This window comes from Magnolia sinica, chromosome 18 (genome assembly GCF_029962835.1).
Source record: "Magnolia sinica isolate HGM2019 chromosome 18, MsV1, whole genome shotgun sequence".
Lineage (NCBI taxonomy): Eukaryota > Viridiplantae > Streptophyta > Magnoliopsida > Magnoliales > Magnoliaceae > Magnolia > Magnolia sinica.
Genome location: NC_080590.1, coordinates 27,622,827 through 27,647,173, shown reverse-complemented (window position 1 = coordinate 27,647,173; position 24,347 = coordinate 27,622,827). Strand labels below are relative to the sequence as shown.

At 40.5% G+C, this 24,347-nt stretch overlaps 1 protein-coding gene across 1 annotated transcript; it reads right to left on the bottom strand.

Moving 5' to 3' along the window:
- Positions 1-2,533: 2,533 nt before the first annotated feature.
- On the bottom strand, positions 2,534-19,014 carry LOC131232322 (1-aminocyclopropane-1-carboxylate synthase-like). Its single transcript, XM_058228557.1, has 5 exons — positions 18,836-19,014; positions 6,603-6,816; positions 6,372-6,503; positions 5,063-5,223; positions 2,534-3,662 (listed from the first exon to the last, which is right to left on the bottom strand). The coding sequence occupies exons 1-5, from the start codon at positions 19,012-19,014 to the stop codon at positions 2,654-2,656; spliced, it is 1,695 nt and encodes a 564-aa protein (XP_058084540.1). The 3' UTR covers positions 2,534-2,653.
- Between the last annotated feature and the right edge of the window lie 5,333 nt (positions 19,015-24,347).

Below are 24,347 nucleotides of genomic sequence, written 5' to 3'. Positions count from 1 at the left end.
GTCTGGATCATCCATACCAACTTTCACTGCTAAGTCGATGTCTATATCACGTCATGAATGAGGCATAGAATCCACCAGGCATGGCGTGCAAAAAAGCCATAAGAGCTCTATTTTCAATTGACCTATAATGTCAAGAGAAATTTAACATGAGGACTGATTAAAAAAAAAAAAAAAGTTGTATAATATATATAACCCGTCATCTAACATAAAACACTTCAAATAAATCTAAAAAATCTTTAAATAAATCTACGGGGTCACCATTAAGAGCAATCGATGAAAATTATCCCCAAATCCTATATAATCTGTGGGCCACTAGAGTTTTGAATGGCCTAATGAATGACCTATAATGATCAATCAAAGTGGTCTTGTGAACATTTTAAGAGGAGACATCCTTCCTTTGCGGCATGGTTTAAGTTGCAAATGATTTACAGGTGCCTATTCTGTTTGGCTTTAAGCAATAAATGATTTACAGGTAAATGATTGTGTGCGTTTGGATAGCCCGTAAAGCATTTTAAGTCCTGTGAATGGAGAACCATTCGAGCCTGTAAATGAAATCCAAACTTTTTTCCTATAAATACTGCAAATCATTTACAATCTGTCAAATTATTTACAGGCAAAAAAGGCCATCCAAAAGCAAGAGGATTAGGCAATCAGGGAATCCCCGCTTACCAAATAATAGAGGATCCGGACTCGAGTTTTTTTAGACCAGCCTAGTTTTTGAGTTATATAATGAGCAGGACATGGATCACCTGATGCATGGTTTGGATTCTTCACACATTAAAGTAGGCCCCACAAATTGAATTGAAATACGTCTGAGTATGTGATCATTCCCTATACTTATTATCCATACCATGATAAGTGCTTGGCTTTTTTAGTAATTTAACAAAACAATCAGGGCAATTAAGTTGGTTGGAAAAAACAATCTGGTTCCCTGTCCGTCACATGGTGGTACAGGTACAGCAATCCAGACCATTCAAATTGTTGCTTCCTTTTTAAATGAACCATCCACATTCTTTCTTTTGCATGGCCCAGATATCCTACACACATGACATGTTGGCAGGGAACACAGGGCTGGATAATGCATGTGATCATTCCTAGCAGGTAAAAAATGTACTTGTTCAGCAGCACAAGATCCACATGCTGCAACTGCTGCTTCACAACATCCATGCTTAAGATCTTGGGAAGTGATTTAGCATCCACCACAACAATAATCCAATCCAGATTTATGCCGACTCCGCTACAAACTTATCTGGCTTCTCAAGCCTGGATGTCTACGAAACACACCCTCCTTTAACTTTTTGTATGAAAATTTTGGAAATCCGAAAAGCATCGGACTAAAAATTCAAAAAATTGGACTTCGAATGTATGCAAGTGAGGTAGGCAACGGAACCAACGGAGGAACAATACCTCTACGAGGAGGCAGTCGAAATTGTGCTTGCTATCGACAATCCGCTGCAGAGATTCTCTAAAAGGCCCGCCCACATCGCAACAACCGCAGCCTAATGGAAAATAGAAGGAAACATAAGGGCAATTTGGTAGTGAGAAAGGGAGGTGGTGAGGAATTTGGAAGAAGGAGAAGGGTATTTTGGGGATTTACTGACCGTGGGTGAGGGAGACTGTGGAGAGATTGAAAGCAGCGTTGAGGTGGGTGGAGTCGTGGAGGAGCGAGTCAACGTCCGAGTCGGCGAACTCGTTGACGAGAAGGGCGAGTCGGAGGTCACGAAACACACCCTCTCTTTCTTTTCCTCCCTTCCCGTTTTCTTTTTCTGGTTTTTTTTTTTCCTTTGTTTTTTTTAATAACGGTTTGGCGTCCGGAGCTTTCTTTTATATTTTTTTATTTTTTAAGTAAGTGGTGACGTGGACCAATGAGGATCCGGGTAACAGGAATTTTCTGTTTACCTGGTAACAGAGGATCCGGACTCATATATATATATATATATATAGAGAGAGAGAGAGAGAGAGAGAGAGAGAGAGAGAGAGAGAGAGAGAGATATGTATAATGTCAAACAGAAATAGAAATGTATTTTAAATGATTACAGGAGATAGATAATGAATTTTTTAAGCCCCATAATGGTACAATCATTCTAAAAAAAATAAAATAGAAGTAAACCCACAACAATTGCCTTGATCGAACGAGGCACAGCCCCGAAATTCCAAATGGCAGTTGAAAACATAAAAAGGACGCCACAGTTTACACCCATCCTCGTTGATAGATACAACTTTTAACTCTACTTTGTGGGTAATACTTTGTATTGTCTCACCATAAGTAGAAGAAAAGGCTGTATCTATCAAATAGTTGCGTATAAATGTCAACTCCCTATAAAAAGAAAAGGTTATGCATCCTCGTATCTTTTTTTTTTACACACGCACACACACCACCACACACTCACGCCATGGTGAGATTTCAACACCTATGGTACTCGAACCAACCAGACGTTGAAACTCCTAAGCGTCTACCACCGGAGTAAGAGTAAGGACCCGTACCCTCGTATCTAAATAAAACTCCTAACATGCATTATGCATGCAAACAATAAAAACCAATGACTATGAGGCTGTATATTGTAAAAAATTCATCGGCTCTATTTAGGCCATGTGTTCAAAGAAATGATGCACCCATCCACCGTTAGATGATAGATCCAACAGCGGGTAATGATCAGGTCGCAGCTCGGACAAGCGGCGAGTGGGGCGACATTGCGCAATGCGGCGACATACCCCGTGGAGTCATGGTAACATCATCTAACCTTCGAGAAGAGAAGCTTAGCCGGAGAGACGTCTGCCAACGACGTTTCTTCGATGGCACCTCCACCTCCACCTCCTTGCTTTCAAAGACGAAGGCTCGGATCCTCTCTATCGCCACTCTCATTGTCTTGTCATCCATGTTTGCAAAACAAACCCTAAACCAGCCAGGCTCAGAGCAGTGAAACGAAGAACCTGGTGATACATTGAGCTTGACACGGTCGATGATTGTCCGCCACAATGCCATCTCTCCGTCAATTGTCGATTCTTTGAGAAGTGGCCGCAAATCCATCCAACAGAAGAGCCCGGCGTTGCTCTTCAAGCAGCCTATTCCTACTTGAGCTAGACCACATGTGAAGATCTTGTGGCGAGCAGCTATTCTCTTACCACTCTCAGCTATGAACATGTTCACAAACTCATCGTCTGAAAGCATAGCTGCAATTAGATGTTGGGTCTGGGTCGAGACTAGACCGAAGCTTGACATCTTGCGGCCGCAGCTAACAACGGCATCGTTGTATGAGTAGACAATGCCGACCCTGAAGCCTGGCAGGCCCATATCCTTTGAGAGGCTGTAGACTACATGGATGAGGTTCAAATTGCAATTTGGGTCTTGTTCTACTATCTCAGAGATGCTGATGAAGGTAGGTTGATTGAAGACGGTGGCGGCATAGATCTCGTCGCAGATTAAGTGGATGTTCTTCTCGTTGATGAAGCTCACCAGGCTAATGAGGGTTTCTTTGTCTAACATGGTACCCAATGGGTTAGATGGGTTGGTAACAAGAACTCCTTTTACTTTGATGTTTGCTTCTTGGGCTTTTGCGTATGCAGATTCTAATGCGACTTTGGTGATCTTGAAATCGTTAGAGCTGTTGCAAATGACTGGAAGTAGTTGCATTCCTGTTCGCCATCTCAGGTCTCGGTCGAATCTGCAATTCAATGAAAGGTTTTTCTGAGTTGAAATTTTAACTGCTGAAAAAAAAAGATGTTTATTAATGTAGGATGGCTTACGATTTTATATATATATATATATATATATATATATGGAAAGGTCAAGATTGTCCAGGAAGCAACAGACAAACTGTCTAGATTAAAGAAACATGAGACCCGATGGCCAGAATAGAACACCTGTGTATACTGGGCAAAGCCTCGGATCGAGGATCATATAATTCACCCGGCGTTGCCAAAGGCCAATCCACTGTTGAAACGTAGCTTTGACGTTGATGGGTAGCATCATTACTACTTCATTAATAGTAACCTTACAAGAGTAGATTAGGTTCGGCCCTGGCATCACCCAAGACGGTGCAGCCCCTACTGTGGGGCCCACCTTGATGAATGTGTTCTAAATCGACGCAGTCCATCTGTTTTTTCAGTTCCTTTTAGTCCATGATCTCAAAAACAAAGTAGATGAAAATCTTATGTGGAGCATACCATAGGAAATAGTTGTGATTAACTATTAACAACTGATAATGGGTCACAAAAGTTTTGGATCAAGCTGATATTTGTTTTTTGTCCCTTTTTCCAGGTTCATGTGACCTTATCAACAGGTTTGATGGAAAATAAACATTACGGTGGGGAAGTTTTAAATGGTTGGACGTTCAATCACCATATTTTCCTATAGTATGGTCCACCTGAGATTTGGATCTGCTACATTTTTGTACTTTCACCCTATTTGACTTGGCGAGACAGATGGACGGTGTAGATATAGAATACATACATCAAGGTGGGCCCCATAATAAGGGCCGCACCGTTTTTAGTGTGGCCAGGGCGTCACCTAACCGGCCCCCACAATTCCTCAGTACCCAGCACCTCAGGCAGCACTCGTGCCAACCTGGAAAGTGTGTCGGAGATCTGAGCGGTCCACAAGGTAGACTTCACCTTGAAGATCACGATAAATGAGAAACAGAGAAGCGAGGCTATATTTCCTTAATCCAGATCGTTAACCATTAATTCCCAACTATCTAATGTACGAGATTTATGGTAATCCTCCATCATGGTAGGGCCCAACAGATTGATAATCTAGATCATCGAACCACATGCTCGAGGTGCAGACACTAGTAATCCTACCGTTACTCTTACTGACCATACTTCAACGTTAGATGCAGGAATAGTTTTGAAACTAGCTTAAATATGCTAGATTTAAGGGAAAAAGAAAAAAGAAAAAAGAAAAAAGAAAAAGGAGAAAAGATGGTTTCCCAGTATATAAAAATTTAAACGTAGTTGAATAGAAGGTATTAACTTAGAATAATCTTACACTCTGTTTAAAAAGCAATGAAACTAATCATGTGGCTATTGAACAGTAATCTACTAAGAGGAAGAAAAATCATACCCTGGATAGTAAGGTGTGGGGACAAGGAATGCATCGCCAGGGTCAGCTAGACAGAACGACATCAACTCATGAGCCCCAGTCGCACCGCCGCTCATAACTATCCGGTCGGGGTCGAACCTCACTCTCCCTCCTCTCACTTTTCCCATGAAATTGGCAACGGCCTGTCCACGTTAACACCAATCTTACCATCAGCACTAGCAACCACATCTACCTCTACTTGTTGTAAGTCACATGCATGGATATATATGTAAAACTCGTGAAACCCCCCGGGCCCAAGTTTTACTTTCATATAAAACTTTTATGGGCCATGAAAAATGAAAACAGTTTCCTCCCTTGATTTGCATTTCTCTTTTCTATGGCCCACCAGAATATTAGATCGGGATGAAAATTTGTTACATGGGGTTTTATGGGATTCCGCATCACATGGACCGTTCAGATTAGACACCCATGGCACGTGTGCAAAGGTGCGCACGTGCGTAGGTGCGTAGGGGAGCATAACTCATATGTGTGTGTGTGTATATATATATATATATATATATATATATATATATATAGAATTGTTTTGGACAACGTTAATGAAAGCTGGAGTGTTATATATTTGCATATGTGCTGATGTGTGTGGATGGAACTGAGAGGAGGCTGTAACGGTCAATGGCGTTGATAAGTAGACCACGTCTCTATCCACGCTCTTAAACCGTAGTGGTCCAAGCCTTGACTTTTGCAAACGCGTGTCAAGAAAGTTGCAGGCACGTAGCATTTGACTTTTCCGTCGTATACTAGCCTCGAATATGTATTGACTGTTGACTTTCTGGCGGTGGTTATTAATAAGAATTCTTCTTGCCTCTGCCGCGACTTAGGATCGGCACGTGTGGCCATTAACTGGAGCCCACATGCTCAGTGGTCCTTTGATCATAACCGTCCATGTATTGGAATAGTTGCAATACAGGCCATCCTAAGAAAGCTGGAAAAGAGAAATTCTTTGGCACTAGCCTCTCACATATATATGAAAAACGTGTGTGAGATCCAAGACGTTAGTGGCGTAGGCACTGACGTGTAGCCACCTTTCGTAAAAGTTCAGGCCGAAATGATCATCATGTGGGCCACACATGAATGTTGAAAATGGATCTTTGGTCGAATTCAATTTCATGTGGGAACTGCCTTTTCTTTTGTATCCCAACCTCATGACTAATCAGCCTGACATTTTATTCAAGTCAGCCATAAGGTTATGTCTATTTCACTTGAATCTCTCACACATGCAGGGAGCTTCCACACGAGTGAATCATCACAGCATTAGATTTAGATTTCATACATTTCTGAATTCTGGGAGGCCATGATAATCTTGATAGAGTGCGATGTCCTGGAATTCTGACACTCCATCGGCCGTGCAAATCGATGCCTGGGGGTTTCTCTTGATCCAGTCCTCGAGAAGATCAACGCAAAGCTGAAAATCAAACGTAAGAAAGCACGCTGTTAGTTCGGCTATTACAAACCATAATGTCTGTAATCGAGTGTTTGAAACAAAACTGAAAGGAAAATAGACCTGATTTTCGGCAAGCCCCATCTGGATAACTCCCTCAGTGTTTTCTGTTGGATGGTATGGATTGGCGTCGTACGCCTTCCAACCATCGAAGTAAGGAGAGTCCTCACCATGGCCGTTGTTCATTGCCATCTTAGAGAGAAGGACATGGTTGTTGGTGGCCATTGAGAGAGAGAGAGAGAGAGAGAGAGAGAGAGAGAGAGAGAGAGAGAGAGAGCTGAATGTTAAGGAATGAAGGAGAAGAGTAGGAAGGCAAGAGGCAATTTATAGAAGTGAATAAAGAAATTTCAACGTTTTCAAGGTACTGTTTTTTCCAAACGTCAAAGAAAATGCAAACAAAGACGACGTGGAATATAGGAAAAGGGATTTACTCCCGCTTCTTTTTTTTTCTACATTTGTCAAGAAATGACAAAAGGTATGTGGAACGTGTTGCTGAAGACTGGGGTTGTAAATATCAGTTTGGTTTTGACAATAGTTCATTCGTTGCCTTTGTATACGAATCTCTAGTCTTTCGCTGTGGTGAGTATATTTGTCTTTCATTCAACTGAAGAGGTAGAAAAAAAGAAAATAAAAATAAAAAATAAAAGGGAAGGTTTCCATGAAGTTTACAAGATGGATATATACATCATGCCTTTGAACATAGGACGCAGCCGCTGCCAGGCGACCAGACTTTTTTTACCTATTCAGCTATGGGAGCGGATTAGGTACTGATACCACCTTAGTGGGTGTTACCCTAACCGTGGGCCCCACCTTGATGATGTGTTTAAATCCACACTGTCCATCTGTTTTTCCAGCTCATTCTATGACGTGGTTTCAAACATTAAGGAGATCTGAATCTCAGGTGGACCCATCAAAGGAAATAGTGGTGACTGAATGCCTACCATTAAAAACTTCCCAGGGCTCACTGTAAGTAGATCTGTAATTTTTATTTGCATCCAATCCGTTTGATAAGCTCAACCATATCTGGATGAAGGTAAAATACAAATTATCTTGATCTAAAACTTTTGGGGCCTGCAAAAAGTTTTTAATGGACATTAACCACATTTTCCAATGGTGTGGCCCACCAGAGATTTTTTCAGCTTAATATTTTTGGTATGACGACTAAAATGAGTTGAAGAAGCGGATGGACGGTATGGATATATAACAAATTCATAAAGATGGGCCTTTCACAATAAAGATAACACGAACGAAGGTGTTACCCAAGTAACACCTAATCAATTCCCTCCATTTATTCGCCGAAGCTGTATTTTTTTAACATTTTATTTTTGAATACGGGAACGGTCGGACAGCCCACCCGACCGGACCAGCCGGACCCGGCTTCGCGCTGGGTTGGACCCAATAGCTTCACATGTGGCCCTGGCTTGGGCTTCGTATGCCATCATATTTTCTCGGGCTTGGGTTTACCTCATTTTAGCCCGATCCAACATGGCCCGGCCTGACTTATATTCTACAGGAAACGGATTGGGTCCTACCCCCGCCTGTTCGTCTCTAGCCAGGAACGGGCAGATCTATGTGGGGCCCACCGTGATGTATCTGTTTATCCACGCCATCCATCGCTTCATCAATGATACTAACCTAGTGAATCTTTTTAGTTGAATGTGAGCCATTGAATATTGATGGACGGCCTGGATGAAAGGAACATACATTGGGGTGGCCCCACAGTCAACGATCCATCCACATCAGAACCACCGAAGCCCCGCCCTCAGGTTCCAACGTGGGTTGCCACCCATTTGGGGCCTACATGTTTCATATTCTTACTCTCATAAATATTTGTCATTCTTCATCGATGATCCTGACCCTTGAATTTTTATAGTTGAATGTGAGCTATTGAAAATCTCGTTTTCATTATTCATCACGAATAGTTATGATCAAAATAATCCTTTTAGCATTAGTTTCTTACGGTATTCCCTGTAGCATAGAGTTCACTTCATGGACGGTTGTGATCATGGTACCACTCAATCGTGTGTGCCCAGCCGTGGGTACCAAGGCAAAATGCACTTTTTCCTTCTCCCCGCTAAAAGTTATAGTGCTCTTAGTCGTATCTCTCCAAATGGACTGTCTATATCTACCGATCTTGACTGCTCATTAGATGTAACACAAATCAATAATAATACTAATAATAATAATGACCACCGAATGATCAGATCCATCCATATGTTTGCCTTCCTTTTATATTTAGATCCACGGACAAGATGCTTAGGATTTCCTGAAGGGGTGTTTGGCGCATGGCATTGGGAAGGATTAGGTGGGATGAGATTCAAAATACGTAATTACATGACACGGATTCTCCTATGTTACCATGGTATAAGCTTAATTCCATGCTACCCACTATCATTTGAAATTATTAAGAATAACACATGCGCTGTATCTAAACTGTTTATATGTTTTGTAACCTCATTTTATGGTATGGGCCTAAAAATGAGGCAGTTCCAAAACTTATGTGGGCCAAAGAAGTTTTCAACGGTAGGTATTCAATCCCTGCAGCTTTCTATGGGGTTCCACTTGAGCTTTAGATCTACCTGATTTTTTGGCTCATGCTTTAAAATGATTTCAAAAAATGGGTGGACGGTGTGGATATAGCCCACACATCATGGTGGGACCTACACAACTGGCTAACATTGAGTGGATTTGGCATGAGAGCCAATGCAATTCCATCTAAGCTAATTCCAAGCTTTTCTATTCTTCCCAAGCATGGAGTGGAATTGGCTGGCATGCGACCAAGTGCAATTCCATCCCACCTAATCCAGTCTATTACCATGCGCCAAACACCCCCTCACATAGCTGATTCTTTTTTACACGTCTCTAGGCCAGAGATTCTGCAGTCGCATTGAGTTAAAAATTCCGTTGGCATCATGTGGTACGTAACATCTTTCCCACCAACATAACCTTTGTTCAGAAAATTAGGAAATTAGTAATCAGTACCATGAAAAACAATGTGTCCCACCAAGATGACTATATTTTCAGAATTTAAATATGATCTACTTGTTAGGTGGACCACACTTACACTAAAATCAAAACATTGGTTGTCCATTGATTCCAACAGCGTGGTCTAAATCATGAAAGGATCAGCCTGAATTTTGTGTCAGATGATACTTGTAGCAGGACCTACTAGTTTAATTGTAGTGATTTCATCAAGAAACGGTATGTTGGAGGAAAATACGGTACTATACCGCAAGTTTCGGTACCTTGCCAGTATATTATTAGTTATCTATTAAAAAATATGAGAGGCGCACCATTCATCCTGTGCGCTCACAACCGTTCCATTTACCGTAATATTTGACGCAATACGTCCATGGGGACCACGCACAAAATAGTCTGCGGGTTTTAAGGATATAGGGAAGCGTGCATGGGATCTGGTAGACTACAAAAGGTAAACCGACAGAAATTATGCGACGGTCCATTACTGAATTAAAAAATCCATCCGATCATATGTATAAGATTGCACAACTAATGTGACTTTTGGGTTATAGTTCATACATGGCGGGGGCAAACTAGATGATAGGTTCAGATCATGTATATCTGCTTGTATACGGTGTTAGATTTAAAACTTTTTTTTTTTTTTTGTGGCAGGGACTTGGATTTGGTCGGTGCTGTTGGCCCAACCATGGTGAATGTGTTTTATCCATGCCGTTCATCCAGTTTTGCAGCTTATTTTAAGGCCTGAGCCTAAAAATGAGGCAGATCCAACTATCATGTGGACCACACAACATGAAATATTGGTGATTGAATGCACACCGTTAAAAACTTTGTAGGGTTTATTTTCCATCCAACCAATTGATTAGACCAACAGAGCTGAATGAATGAAGGGAAAACACAAATATCAGCTTCATCCTAAACTTTCGTGGTTCTAAGAAATTTTTAATGGTGGATATTCAATGCCAATGTTTCCGGTGATGTGGTCCACATGAGATTTGGATATATATCATTTTTAGGCTAGTAACCTGAAATGAGCTGATAGAATGTATGGACGGCATGGATAAAAGACATATGTCATTATGAGGCCCACGGAACCGATCAGTACCGACTTGGCACCGGAGTCGTCACCACCGAATCCGAGTCCAGCTAGTAGGGCGTAGGGCTGGGTTTATAGGGCTTTGAGTTGTAAGCCCGAGTCCGGCCCGTTTACAATTGGGCTCCTAAGTTAAGCCCGAGCCCGACCATCAGGCTTGATACATCACATCTAACCCAGTCCAATACGAGCCAAGCCCAAAGGCCCATCAGAACAACCCAGCCCATTGACAGCCCTAACAGGGTCATGGACATGACATGTATGATTATGCTTATCCACGCCGTCTTTCCATTTTTCCAGCTCATTTTAGAGCATTAGACAAATGAGGCAGATCCAAATTTCAGCGTGATTAAATACCTGCCGTTAAAATTTACTTGGAGGCCACAAAAGTTTTGGATCGAGCTGACATTTGTGTTTTCCCTTCATCCAGGTTTGTGTAACCTAATCAACAAGTTTGATGGCAAATAAACATTATAGTGGGCCTTAAAAAAAAAAAATAATGAACGGCGTTCAATCACCACCGTTTTCGGGCAGTGTGGTCCATTTGAAATTTTGATCTACCTCATTTTTGGATCATTACCTAAAATAGTGATCCAACATATTTGATACCGCCTACGACTAGTAGCGACTCTTACTGGCAGTTAGAGTGGTGCACGAGCAGAGTTAGCTTGGTAACTCGCTCGACTCGACTCGAAAAAGCTCGACTCGACTCGGCTCAAAAAGAGTTCAAGCTGAGCACGAGCTGATTTTTAGAGATCGAAATGAGTTCGAGTCGAGCACGAGCTTGACCCTGCTCAACTTGAATAGTACTCGAAATAGACTCGACTCGACTCGACTCGGTACAGGGACCAGGGTATACATAACCTTCTAATTTGCTCGAAATGAGCGTGCGACCACCTGCATTCTAACACCCCTTCCATCCTGATTTTCGAGTCTTTGCCCTCTCTCTCTCTCTCTCTCTCTCTCTCTCTTTTGCATTCCCTCATTTCCTCACCGCTTCCATTCTTCCAAAAATCAAATCCAAAGATAGGAAAAAGGGAGAGGGTTTCTCTAGCATTCCCAAACCGTTCAAACCCCTAAAATTGTCCATCCCTTTCCCAATTCGTCTAGAAATCCCTCGATCTCGATCTAGATCTCGTCTCTCCCGATCTCATCTCCCACGATTAGGTCTTGAATCGTTGAAATCTTGTTTTGTTTTCGAAACTCTGGAATCTTCTCCCGAGCCGTCTGATCTACATGTCCTGAGACCGCGATGGAGGCCATGGATGAGCTAACCCAGATATTTGAATCGATAATGTAGGCGGCTGCTCTTCTTGCTAATGAAGATGTGTACAAGTCTTCATCAAAAAGCTCATCCACTTTCCTCAACATTGTGGTGCTCGGCAATGTTGTGAGTCGTCCGTGCCCTAATTTTTTCCTTGAAACTCTTCTCGAACTCGGCTCGAACTTGGACGAGTCGAGCATGAGCTGTTGTTCTAATCTCGAAGACCGAGCCAAGCCGAGCATAAGCTGGGACTTGAGCAGTCCAAGCCAACTACGAGCTGGTCAATACTTGACTCAGCTCCACTCGTGTACACCTCTTCTGGCTGTGTGTAAGTATCCAATCCGCATCCGAACTTGCTATCCCTGAAAGAGCAAGGAATGACCGGGAGATAAATCTGGCAGCACGGCACACGTGCCTGATATCTGGGCCATTCAACAGTTAGGGTACTTCATTAAGCATGCTCTGACCCACTCCAGTCCACCATCGGATGCCTCACGTGTCTAAGAGATGCTCAAAAATCTCGAATATACGCTTGTGGGAGAATAGACGATATTATTGTAATATTTTCAAAATCTCGCAGGTTTAACGCCCACGATTTTATCTCGAAATTATCACGATTTTTTAACGTAAACAACATTTAGAAGCTAAAATAATTCGTTTTATAATTACATATTACATTTACTTATTAACGTACAATAAATATTTTTAAATAATTTATTTTCATAGTGATTTTCGGATAATATCGCAATAAAAATGTCAAAAATATGAAAATCTCAGGAGAAATTACCAGCCCGAGAAATTACCGACAACGAGATCTGTCACTCTGCTTAGCTGGTTCCAACACTGCATGAACATCGCTTTTGGCGTCTCACTAATATATTTCATAAGAGGCCCACTTCATGTTTGTGGGCCACAGGGAACTTGCCTGTTGTGCGACTAGTTTGCACATGTGCGGCCCATGCTTGTTTAATCTAGTCCATTGATCTGATGGACCCATCATCGATGGACCATGCCAATCCATTGATCTAAACTGATCATTAATCCAATCTGGGTTTTCTGTTTGTACAAGTAAGCTCACGGTTGAGCGATCAAGACCATTGATTTGATGGGCCACACTCTGGATGGTCCATTGCACGTTCCCTACCATTCAATGTGGTCTGTAAGTAGACAATTAAGAAAAGACGCACATCAACGGTTCACATTCAACTAAGGAAGGAGGCTAGAGATTGGTGGCTAGTTTGTCAAATTAGGAGATTTGGGAAACATACTGCAATCCATGGTGGGGCCCACCAGATCATTGATCTGGATATAAATAATCATGGGCCCCACTTGTACAAACCGAAAACCGCATTGTTCCTGAGTAGTGGATCGTTTGATTCCACGTGAATCAGATGGTCGTGTTTGGGTGGTTGAGATTTGCTGTATCCTTATCAGTCCTTATTTTCGTGACACGCTGAGATATTTGTCTTCAGTTTAGGTAGGGATTGCTTAAAAGTCAAAATTTGGAATAGACGAGTTGACCGTTGAAATCAATTCAATTTTCTTCCAAAGTAGAACTGTACAATCGAATGCATCCTGACGCTTCGTGTCCAGAAGCACCATTTCCATATGCAGCCCCATAATTTGGGAATCCAGGCCATTGATATGGTGGGACCCACTGTGGAAGTGTAGTGCTTCAAAATCTCCTAGATGGGAAAATCTTAACCCTTCAAACAGTTGTCTTTAAATAGATGGTTCAAAAACTACAGTAATATTTTCATGAAAAGCCAGAAATTCGTTGGGTAGGATCATCCAAGCTCAAGTAATTTTTTTTCCTCACTCACATCCACTGTGGGGCCTTTATATCAACGGCACAGATCAATGAACCATACTTTCCACTTCTATGGTACATCAAGACGCTGTACACACCCAATGAATCAGAAATCTACGGTTCATCTTCTTTGGACCAAAAACTCTAGAAATGAGAGAAGGCTTCAAACATCAACGGCTGCTGTGATACTATATTAAATTTTCCAAAGAAATCTAACGCTGATGTACCATAAGAAGAATCTTCACCAAAGACAACTGATCTATGGGCGCAGTTGGAATCTTAAATCACACGTGTCAGTAAAGATTTTTTTAACTACGCTTTTCTGTGAAGATGTTGGGATATTTGTTAGAACTTGAGTCTGGTTTATACAAACTTGTATCAAAAGGTGAGGTATTAATACATTCTGGTACATCGGAATAGTGTCCTGATCCACTCATTTCCTGCAAGTGATGCTATTAAGGCCGTTTAAATTTTTAGGGTCACTAGGCTAGGCCTTTCACACTTCACACCCATAAGAGAGCTTCTCTAAAGGTTTATTTATTTATTTATTTTTTATTTTAATGGGTGAGATGACCAAAATATTTATTTGTTGAAAATAGAGATTGAGAAGCTTATTTATTATACTTTTCTATTATAAGATTTTCGTATTGTAGATTTTTATATCCGGTTTAATAACTGTTTATAGGGACAATAATTTAAACATCTCACTTTAAATATATTAGCCGTGATCACAATTATAATCGATCTACTAAATCACTTAATTTAAATAATCCAAAAGTTAAATTTAAATTGATAATCATGTGTGGCCCACCTGATAAGAATCTTACACGCTGTGGATAAGGGATGACACAAAATTATTCGACATTTCAAAACAGTAGCAATCACATGTTGGCTTCTTTTTCTAAGTCGTTGTATTTTGTGCCATCTATTTATGGTCCACTGGTCAAAGGGTTAGAATGTCTAATTCTGAAATTTTCTGAGAAATCCCTAACTCAGTTTAGGGAATAAAAGATCAACTATGTGGACGGCCGACCCATCGTTCCTTTTTGTGATGTGACGGTGCATGTGGAATTAAGCTAGCATGGAGGGAACGCCAGCGTGACTAAGGCAACACGTGGGCCGTGACTTGCGCAAACGTGGAGGAAACGACTTCATGTTCACGACATGCACGAGTCCATCTGGCGCATCTCAGGTGGGCCACATAAGAGGGGACGGTTGGGATGGAGACGCCCACCATTAAACCTTTCAAGTTGGGTGTGGGGTCCACCGTAGTGGTTTCATGCCATCCAATCTGTTCATCTCAAACTTCCCATCAGGATTAAGGTACCCAAAAATAGGACCCACTCACAAATTCATGTGGTTGGTGGCTTCAAGCAATGATTTTACATTCTTCGGGGATGCTGGGTGAGGCCACTGCAATGTATGTGAGAAATTCATTCCGTCCATCCATTTTGCTAGCTCATCATTTTAGGATGTAAGAGTAAAAGTGAGAAGGATACAAAACTAAGTGGGTCACACGAGAGGGAAAATTGGGAAATAAATTCCCACCGTTGAAACCTTCATGGCTCCACCTTAATGTTTATATGCCATCCAAACCGTTTATAAGGTCATTCCAAATGGGATGAAGTGAAAACACCATAAATATAACTTGATATAGAACTTTTATAGCCATGAGAATGCTTCAACAGTGCTCACTGAATGCGCACTATTTTTTCTCGTGTGGAACAATTGAGTGGTAGATACATATCTTTTTTGGTCACACGTCCTAAAATGAGCTCTTGAAACAGATTGACGGGATAGATTTCACACAAACATCTCGGTGGGCGCCACCCGGCATCCTTGCACAGGAACTTAGTCTTTCCTAGGAAATCCGCTTCTGCGTCCGCACTACTGATGTATGGGGTGTATGCCTCCAGGTGGGTGCAGATTGTGTGGTTACGCTGATACCACTGACTTCTGTAGGGGGGATTTAAATGAGTCTTGTTGTTATCATTGATGGGAGCATGTTTGAAAGTTGTCAAGTGAATGCTTGGTCAACAAGGTTATGTGTACAATGGCGATGCATTGGCTCAATAAAATCTCCCATGCAAGTCATTACAAAGGTTAGAGGTCACGGTCACCATGTAATTGGGTCCACCAAATGTGAATGTTAATTACATAATGAGCTTGTTGTACCCTATTTCCGGTTATCTTGAGAAAGTTAATAGGAGGGTGATGTGTGTCATTGCATGATGAATAGAAAACAAATAAAAAATATCTTCAAGGATTAATAGTGATTTTTGTGAATTATAGCTGACATAAAACTAGTTCTACATGTTAGTAGATAGTTAACGGAGTGTTGTGGTCGACATTAGGAAAGGTGGTCAAGTTGTTTAATATATAAAAAGCGAATGAGGATGGCTAAAACAAAACCTTGATCGACAAAAGTGGAGTGAGTGACTAAGAGTTGTTCATAAGCGGAACGAAATAGGAATAGTCATAAAAAGAAGGATTTAGATAAGTGAATAACCTAGAAAGACTTTTCAACTACTATAATAGTTGACGTAATGGAAAAAAGGATATGGAAGAATAAATTAGAATAAAACTGTATAAATAACAGATGAAATCAACAAAACAAAAAGAGTCTGACACCAATCAAATTAAACAAATCTATCAATTTACTTTATTTTAAACTATATTAAGAATAATGATAATCAAATAACGGTAATTCTTAGACATAATATTTAGTTGTAATTCATATTTACGGTCATATGTTGAATTTGATCTTTATTCAATATCAAACAGTTCTTTTAAGAAACTCATCCTTATAGTTGTTCAAGATAACCAATTGTAAGTTTTTTCCTTTTATTTGATTTACACTGGTATTTTAAAAGTTCTTTCTTACTTAAGTGATAAAGTAACTCATCTATGGAGGAAAAACCCCACCCTTCGATTATCACTTGGTCATTTTCAAATTTTGCAAGTGGCTAAATAAGCGATCAATCTTCTCATAATCTGATTATATACGTTCATATTCGATGTATCTACTTATTTTTATAGTTACGGTCAAAGTTGATAGGTTTACATCAAGCCGTTGTATCAATTTTGGCACACCTGTACAATAAAAAAATAAAATGAGCTACCAACCAAGCTTACCACTAAGGACTTCTGTGTTAATTGGTCTATGGAAGACTTACAATGATGTATGTCTTATACCTACGCATACATCCATTATACCAGCTTATTTTAGGGCATGCCTATCCCCCACTAAGTGAACCACATCAAACAAACGATTGAGCACCTACTGTTGGGGCCATAAAAGTTTTGGATTAAACAGATTGTGTTTCGACTTCATTCATGTCCATGAACATGTTGGATAGCAAATAAACATTACTATGTTTGGGAAGGTTTAACGGTGGATGTTACTACTTCCCATGTTTCTTATGGTGTATGCTTCATTTTTGGGCTGATATGCTTAAAATGAGCTGGAAAAACGTATGTATAGGGGACACGGATTATGTCCTACCCCCACTCTCGGACGGTAATCCGTACGAGTAGGGCTCTGTGGAGCCCACAGTAATGTAATTATTTTATCCACACTGTTAATCGCTTTTATCAAATCATTTTAAGGTATGATCATAAAAATGAAGCAGGTACACAGCTCCAGTGGACCACACCAAAGGAAGCCGCGGTGATAATGACACCCACTTTTGAAATCTTTCTAATGGCCACCGTGATGTTTTTTTTACCATCCAACTTATTCATAAGGTTATGTAAACGTGGATGAAGTGAAAAAATAAATATCAGCTTGATCCGAAACTTCTCCAGATCCCAAGAAGTTTTTAATGGTGGACATTCAATCCCCACTTTGTGGTCCACTTAAGCCCTGTACCTACCTCATTTTTAATTCTTTTTGTCATACCTTAAAATGATATGAGAAAAGCGATGAAAGGCGTGGATAAAACAATTACATCACGTTGGGCCCCATTGCACCTTGCCAGGACGGATTACCATTTGGGTGGGGATAGGACTAGGGCTGTACACGAACCGGGCTAGCCCGGTTAACTCGCTCGACTCGGTCCAACCCAGAACTGAGTTCGGTCTGGGACAAGCCATTTTCTTCAGCTCGAAACTGAGTTCGGGCCGAGTTTAAACAGGTCCTAGTTCGGCCCGACTCAGTCCGAAACCCAACTCGGCCATATATATATATATATATATATATATATATATATATATATATATATATATATATATATATATATATATATAGGGAAAAGGTATTATGCGCTCGAGCTGATGGGAACGTCCCATGAGGTCAAGCTATGTGGGCCCCACCGTGATGCGTGTCAAAAATCTACCCCATCAGTCAGATGCACCATTCCATCGTGGGCCTAGGTCTCAAAAATCAAGTCAATCTGTGACTTGTGTGGGCCACACCACATACAGAAGTTGAGAGGGGCCGTGCACCATTAAAACATTCATAATCATTTTTTGGGCCCACCGAGATGTGGTTTGGAAATCTAGCCCATCCATTATGTGTGTCCCACTTGGATGAGGGTTCAGACCAAGTTTCAGCAGCATTCAAAACTCAGTTGGGCCCACCAAGTGCTTTTATATGTTTTTGGCATGTCTTCACATGATTTTAGATGGTATGACCCACTTGAGTTCCATATACAGCTGATTATTGGGATATTGCATAATTTATAGGGGACCCATCAAATGCATGGTGTTGATGGTCGACATGCATCACGATGGGGCCCACACGCTCGACCTCATGGAGCTTATCGTGAGCTCGAGCGCATAGTACCTTTTCCTATATATATATATAAACATTCGAGATAGAGAAGTGAGAACGTTGCCAAACCTATGAACTTGCTATAAGGTTCGAAACTGACCTGAACTAACTTAATTGTTGACCAGGCTGAGTTCGGGCCGGACATGTTGGCCCGGTGATCGGGCCGAGTTCGAGCTGAGTTTGGTTGGTGGCCGGGCCGGGCCGGGTTGAGTCTAGTTTGACTTGGTTCGGCCCGATGTACACCCCTCGATAGGATGCAATCTGCTTCCATGTGGAGGTGGATAAAAGATATACATTAGTCACCACAGAAGTCCTTGTTTGCAGGGTCCCCACGCAATCCGCGTACTGTGGTAGCAGGGTCACCACGCAACCGCATTACCTGACTGTTGGATTCGGTCGTTTGGTCAGCGCAAGTCCTGCTAGGGCGGTTCGTTTTGATACGAGTGTCGTCTCCCACCGTGTTGGAGTTCGTTTTGCCTCTGTCGCTGTTCCAAGTCCTGTGCGCCGCTTCCCACCCAGGCACACATGCTCAGTGGTCCAAAAATCGGTACTGTCCATGTTATTAACTGTATGTTTATTGGCTACTGAATTAGATGATTTGTACCCTCATTACCTGTATATGAATTTAAAATAATGAAAAAAAATCAATGGTTCACTTGCAACTCTAAAAATCAAAGTATAGTATCATAAATAAAGATTGAATATGTAATAATAGTTTATATATGGTAATAAAGAGAAAAGGGAATGTTCATATATATGAAAAATCTCTGATTGTGGGCCCCGGTGTGCAAAAACTCTCAGTCGCGATAGATGCAAAATGAACTCGCCCTTGAAATGTTGCGATGGAATTTCTCGTCGGCGTCTGGATACGAATCGTATCTCCCAAGGAATTTATCTGGCTTTTGGCCTAACAGACGTGCATTACCGATCTGTACTCGTGCGAATATGTAGATATTTCGTGTCCAGATCCGTCAATCCAAACCATCCAAATTCTGACCACATGGTAGAAAAAGCATAATACTAAAACCTTGTGAAAGTATCTGCTAACTTTCCAACTGATGGTGATGAAATGAATGGTCAGAATAAAAGGCCAAAAATCCATTTTGAACAAACAAACATCTATTAATAACGATTAAGATTGTAAACCGGTCTGATTTTGGATATATTTCAAATCTACACTGGAATCCGTAATATGAACAGTTTGGATTGTTGAACAAGTATGCCATGTGTCTGATTAGCTGTGCGCGTGTGTGTACAGTTATTGTTCTCCTGAGTATCAATCTGGCAACAGAGGAAACTCACATAGTTGTTTCCTGCGTGGAATGATAACATTGATTTGACTGGCTGTTTGGCGTGTAGAATTGCAATTATTAGGAATTGCAATTCATGACGTTAATCTAATCGAAGCTACCATTCCTGTGCTGAATCACTGTAATAAGATCAGTATTTTTAAATAAATCTAAGAGCGCGGAAAATCGAAATGGAGTTGGCTTTCTTCCAGCGTAATCCAGTGGGGGTGTCTAACAGTGAAGTGTGAACTGACTGTGCACGACTTGGCCCAAGCTCTGTGGGGCCCACCATGATGTATTTGTTTTATCCACGCCGTCTATCCGTTTTTCCAGATAATTTGATGTCAGGATCCCAAAAATTATGTAGACCCAAATCTCAAATGGACCACACCACAAAAAATGGTGGGGATTGAACGCACATAATTGAAAACTTATCGGGGGAATGGAAGTTTTGGATGAAGCTTATATTTGTATATTCCCTTCATCCAAAATCTACGCGACTTTTTTTTTTTACCTTTTTCTTCTTATTTTTTTTCTTCTCTGCTAGCTTGTTAGTACACAGATCTATGTGACCTTATGAACAGGTTTGCTGGAAAGTAAAACATCATGTGGGTCGTACGGCCCTAAGAAGTTTTCAATATTGGGTGCTCAATCCCTACTGTTTTCTGTGGTGTGGTCCACTTGAAACTTGGGTCAGCATCATTTTTGGGTTCATGCCCTAAAATGAGCTGAAAAAATAGATGAAGGGTGTGGATAAAATACATACATCATGATGGGTCTCACAGGGCTACCTCGTGCCACGTGGATATCCCAGTGGCGGGTGCCACAGGCTATCCACTTCCATTAAAATGTTCGAACTTAAGGCTGTGACATAAATTATTTTTTTAATATATTTTTAAATTTTTTTGCTTATGGGTCATTTCAATGGAACATCCGAGCCGTAAAAATGGTGGACCATACCATGAAGTTCACTTGGAACAACCCACTCAGCAGGTGGGCCACACATACTTCATGTCAGATAATTAGGTGTGGATTAATATCTGGCCCACCTTTTTCACGGCCCGGATGTAGTATACAAGTGGCACGTGAGTGTAAAATAAAAACGTTGTATGTTAAGTAAACATGCAAGCTTTGTGTCGGCAGTTTCTCTGTAGATAAAGAAGCCGCTAGGAAATCGGTTTTATGGTCTGATTGACTGGAAGGAATGAAGTCAAAAGGAGCTTTGAGAAGCACGTGGCTGATAAGCAGTCTACAATCTTATCCATTGGATTGACAACTCATCCGAGTTGACTCGGACTCTACTCATGTATTGTTGCCTGATGTTCTTATTTTAAAGGTGCTCTCACCATGCAGCCCACGTGATATATGAAGGACTTCGGATCCGTGCATAAGATGAATGAGCTAATTTTAGCCTTAGGTATCAAAACTCATGTGGGCCACATCACAGGTAACAAGATAGGAGGGAATAATACCTTTGTTTTGCATAGGGGTCCACCCGAGTTGCAAAACAGACTGTTTTTTTGTTTGACCTTTCATCCAGGCCGTGTGAAGACCCTGAATGGCCTTGACAGGATATAAGCCACATGACAGCAACTTTTTCTGTGGTGTGGCCCACCTGAGTTTTGGATACTGGAGGTAACTTGATCAGGTCACTCGTCTTATAGACAGGCTGGATGTTCTGATTACAACAAGTGGGCCCCACTTCTTTCCAATTACCACCGTAGCTTATAGTGGTACTGGTACAGCGGAGGGTGCCCTCTTATTCTATGTCTGACCATCATTTCAATTTTGTAGAGTTATGGGATATTCTGGCTGTGTGTCGCCCTTGATAGGCATGGACTGTAAACATGGCACAAATTAACTCAAAACAAATCAACTCAAATTAAACCAAACAGATTTTGAAACAAAATGTAGCCAGATTAATTTCTAACATATATCAGATTGATTGAACAAATATCCTATCCAATGTGGCATATGTAAGTGTGTGTGAAAAAATAAAAATAAAAATAAATAAAACGCTATGGTCATCCCAGGCAAAGTGTGTTGGTAATCGTAGGCATAGTACATTTTAACACTAAAAAAAGATATATATAATAATAATAATAAAGAAGAAGAAGAACAATTCTGTTAGTCATCGTAGTCATATGTTTCTTCTTTATACAAATGTCCTTTAATCTAATAGTTAGTGTTGGTATCAAATCTGATTGCGCAAGTGTTATATGTGTGTGATGTGTCGGGCATACCAGAGCTGATAGCGACTCAACCTGAATTGAACACTTTATTATCTAAGACACCGAAATAGACAGATTAGGACTGGATCGGTGAATATCTGCCAACTATTTAACCACCGTCATGCAGAATCAAGCGATTTGCAAAGGGAATGGTTCATCCTTCTAATGAGTTATTTTTACCTTTGGAGAAAATATTTTTATTCAAGTGCGTGATAGATTACTGTTCAATGTAATGATCATAATATAGCTTAAAAGAATAAAACTACACCGAAGTTGATCAACTAAATAAGTTTCAACTACAGTCGATTAGAAAAGTAAATGATAAAAATGAAAAATAAAAAAGGCTAGTTAACAACAATCCATTTGTAGTGAGACAGTTGTTAGAAATGACTGTCCATTCCTGACAAATAGGTAGTCAGGCATGAAAGTTGGATCATTTGCTCAGTTAACTATATGGCTTGATGGTTTATCAAGGATGATAATCACTTCATCACGGGTTGGACTTCGTTATGTGATACAACCATAGTTTGTATGAAGAGGTACTGAATGTTTGTTTATCATACAACTAGCTTTTTAAATGGATAATCCTTGCGGCGACTGCTTGCTTATTGCGCAGAACCAGGTTCCATGGTGAGAAGGCTAATGGTGGGCGGATCTTTAACAGTTCATTCATTGTATGGTTGAGCTTTGTGGGGAAATGGTCGTTGGGAAATGATAGTTTGTTTATTACCCAACATGGCTGAGCTTTATGGAGCGAGTCGGTCCATTGTTTAAACCATTGACCATTTGTCATTGAGTCACATTCTTCGTGGTGGCAAGGTTGGTGGGGTGATAACATGTTAATCGCTTTGGGTCCTCACTTTGTGGTGAGACAGTCATGAAAATGACTATCTATTAATTGCTAATAACCTCTATTCATGGGCAAAGCTATCGTCGAACAACCACCTAATCATCGTTCGATTTGTATTTGTGGCAAGATAGTCATAGTTAAATGATGACCTGCTCATAGCTTTAGTTGAACTTCGTGGCAAGATGGTCGAGCAAAATCTCTAGGCACGTATCACGAGGGCCCTGCTAGCCATCTATTTGAGATCCAAAGATCTTCTTGGGTCCAATGATGTGGTTACAAATATAGAGTGCTTACCCATCATATTCTAATTTAATCTTTCTGAGCTGGTTTATAGTATTTTTTGGCTGATAGTGGAGAAGTTAGATTAAATAATAATTATTATTATTATCATTCATGGAGGATGAAGGATAGGTATCATTGCGCTGAAAAGAGTAGTGTTGTGTTGTATTGGAGTAGCATGGGTTCCTAACTCTTCATGCGCTGTTAAATTTATAGATGTGTAAGGTGGTTTGCTAAAGAGAAACTTGTATCAGAATCAACCCCTAAGATCTTTTAATTAATTGGCCAATTAGCAAATATGGTTGATTATACTTTCAACTCAAGATGAGTTTGCCAGATATTCCTCTAATAAGTCAATTTCTTAGCAAATATTGCTGATTGTATTTTTATCTTGAGAGAGGTTTTCGTGTGATTTTTCTGTAATCAATTTGCTTCTAGATGCGTGTGGCCAATCACGTTATGTCTCTCGTCACTATTAGTATATCTTTTGTCACTATTAGTCACCGAGCTTTCCACTTATGGCTTTAAGTATGTGCAACCACTTGGCTCTTACCATATACTACGAGAAGAATTACCATAAATTAAAACAGCGACTGTGAATGTCCTCTTTAGGCCATGATGGAGCATATGGCTTCTCTTGTTTTACCATGTGTCATGTGATAGCTTTTATTCATGCGCAATTACACGTGTCTTGTAGTAGCAATTTTTCTTGTGCTTCACGATCTCTTCCTACCAATCACAATGACTGTGATGATCTCATTTTGATCTTTTGTACAATGGTTCCACCACGTCTTTGCTTACCAGCTGTCAAATTTGGCTTGGTCAAATCGTATGTAAACAATTAGATAATTAAATAAAATCAATTTTTAGTTTTGATACATCTAAAATGGCACATATAATTTGGATGGTTTAGTTCAAATAAATGCATGCAACATATGCAATTTCTTAGTAATTTCCATTTATGTGTGTATCATTCATCACACTCTATTGAAATATCAAAGTACAACTCTTCGATTCTCTATAGCTTCTCAAAAGCTTCTAGTCATGTGTTAAAGCTATAAAAGAAGGGTAGAGGTTACCTTTCTTTAGATTATGATTTACTATGTAAATGAGATGAGACCACATACTTTGTGAGACGCGTGCATGGACATGATCACATAAACTTAGGACAAGTTTTACCTAATTAGCTTATCAAATCCCAGTGTTGTGGTTTCCAACCATCAGTCTGATTTAGTGACTTAA

Excerpts from the sequence above, each read along its gene's own strand:
- LOC131232322 (XM_058228557.1), bottom strand. The coding sequence starts at position 19,014 with ATGGACAGTACCGATTTTTGGACCACTGAGCATGTGTGCCTGGGTGGG. Across the intron at positions 6,817-18,835 it reads CGACCGAATCCAACAGTCAG|CTCTCTCTCTCTCTCTCTCT; the intron begins GTAATGCGGTTG and ends CTTAACATTCAG. Across the intron at positions 6,504-6,602 it reads TGGGGCTTGCCGAAAATCAG|CTTTGCGTTGATCTTCTCGA; the intron begins GTCTATTTTCCT and ends TTTGATTTTCAG.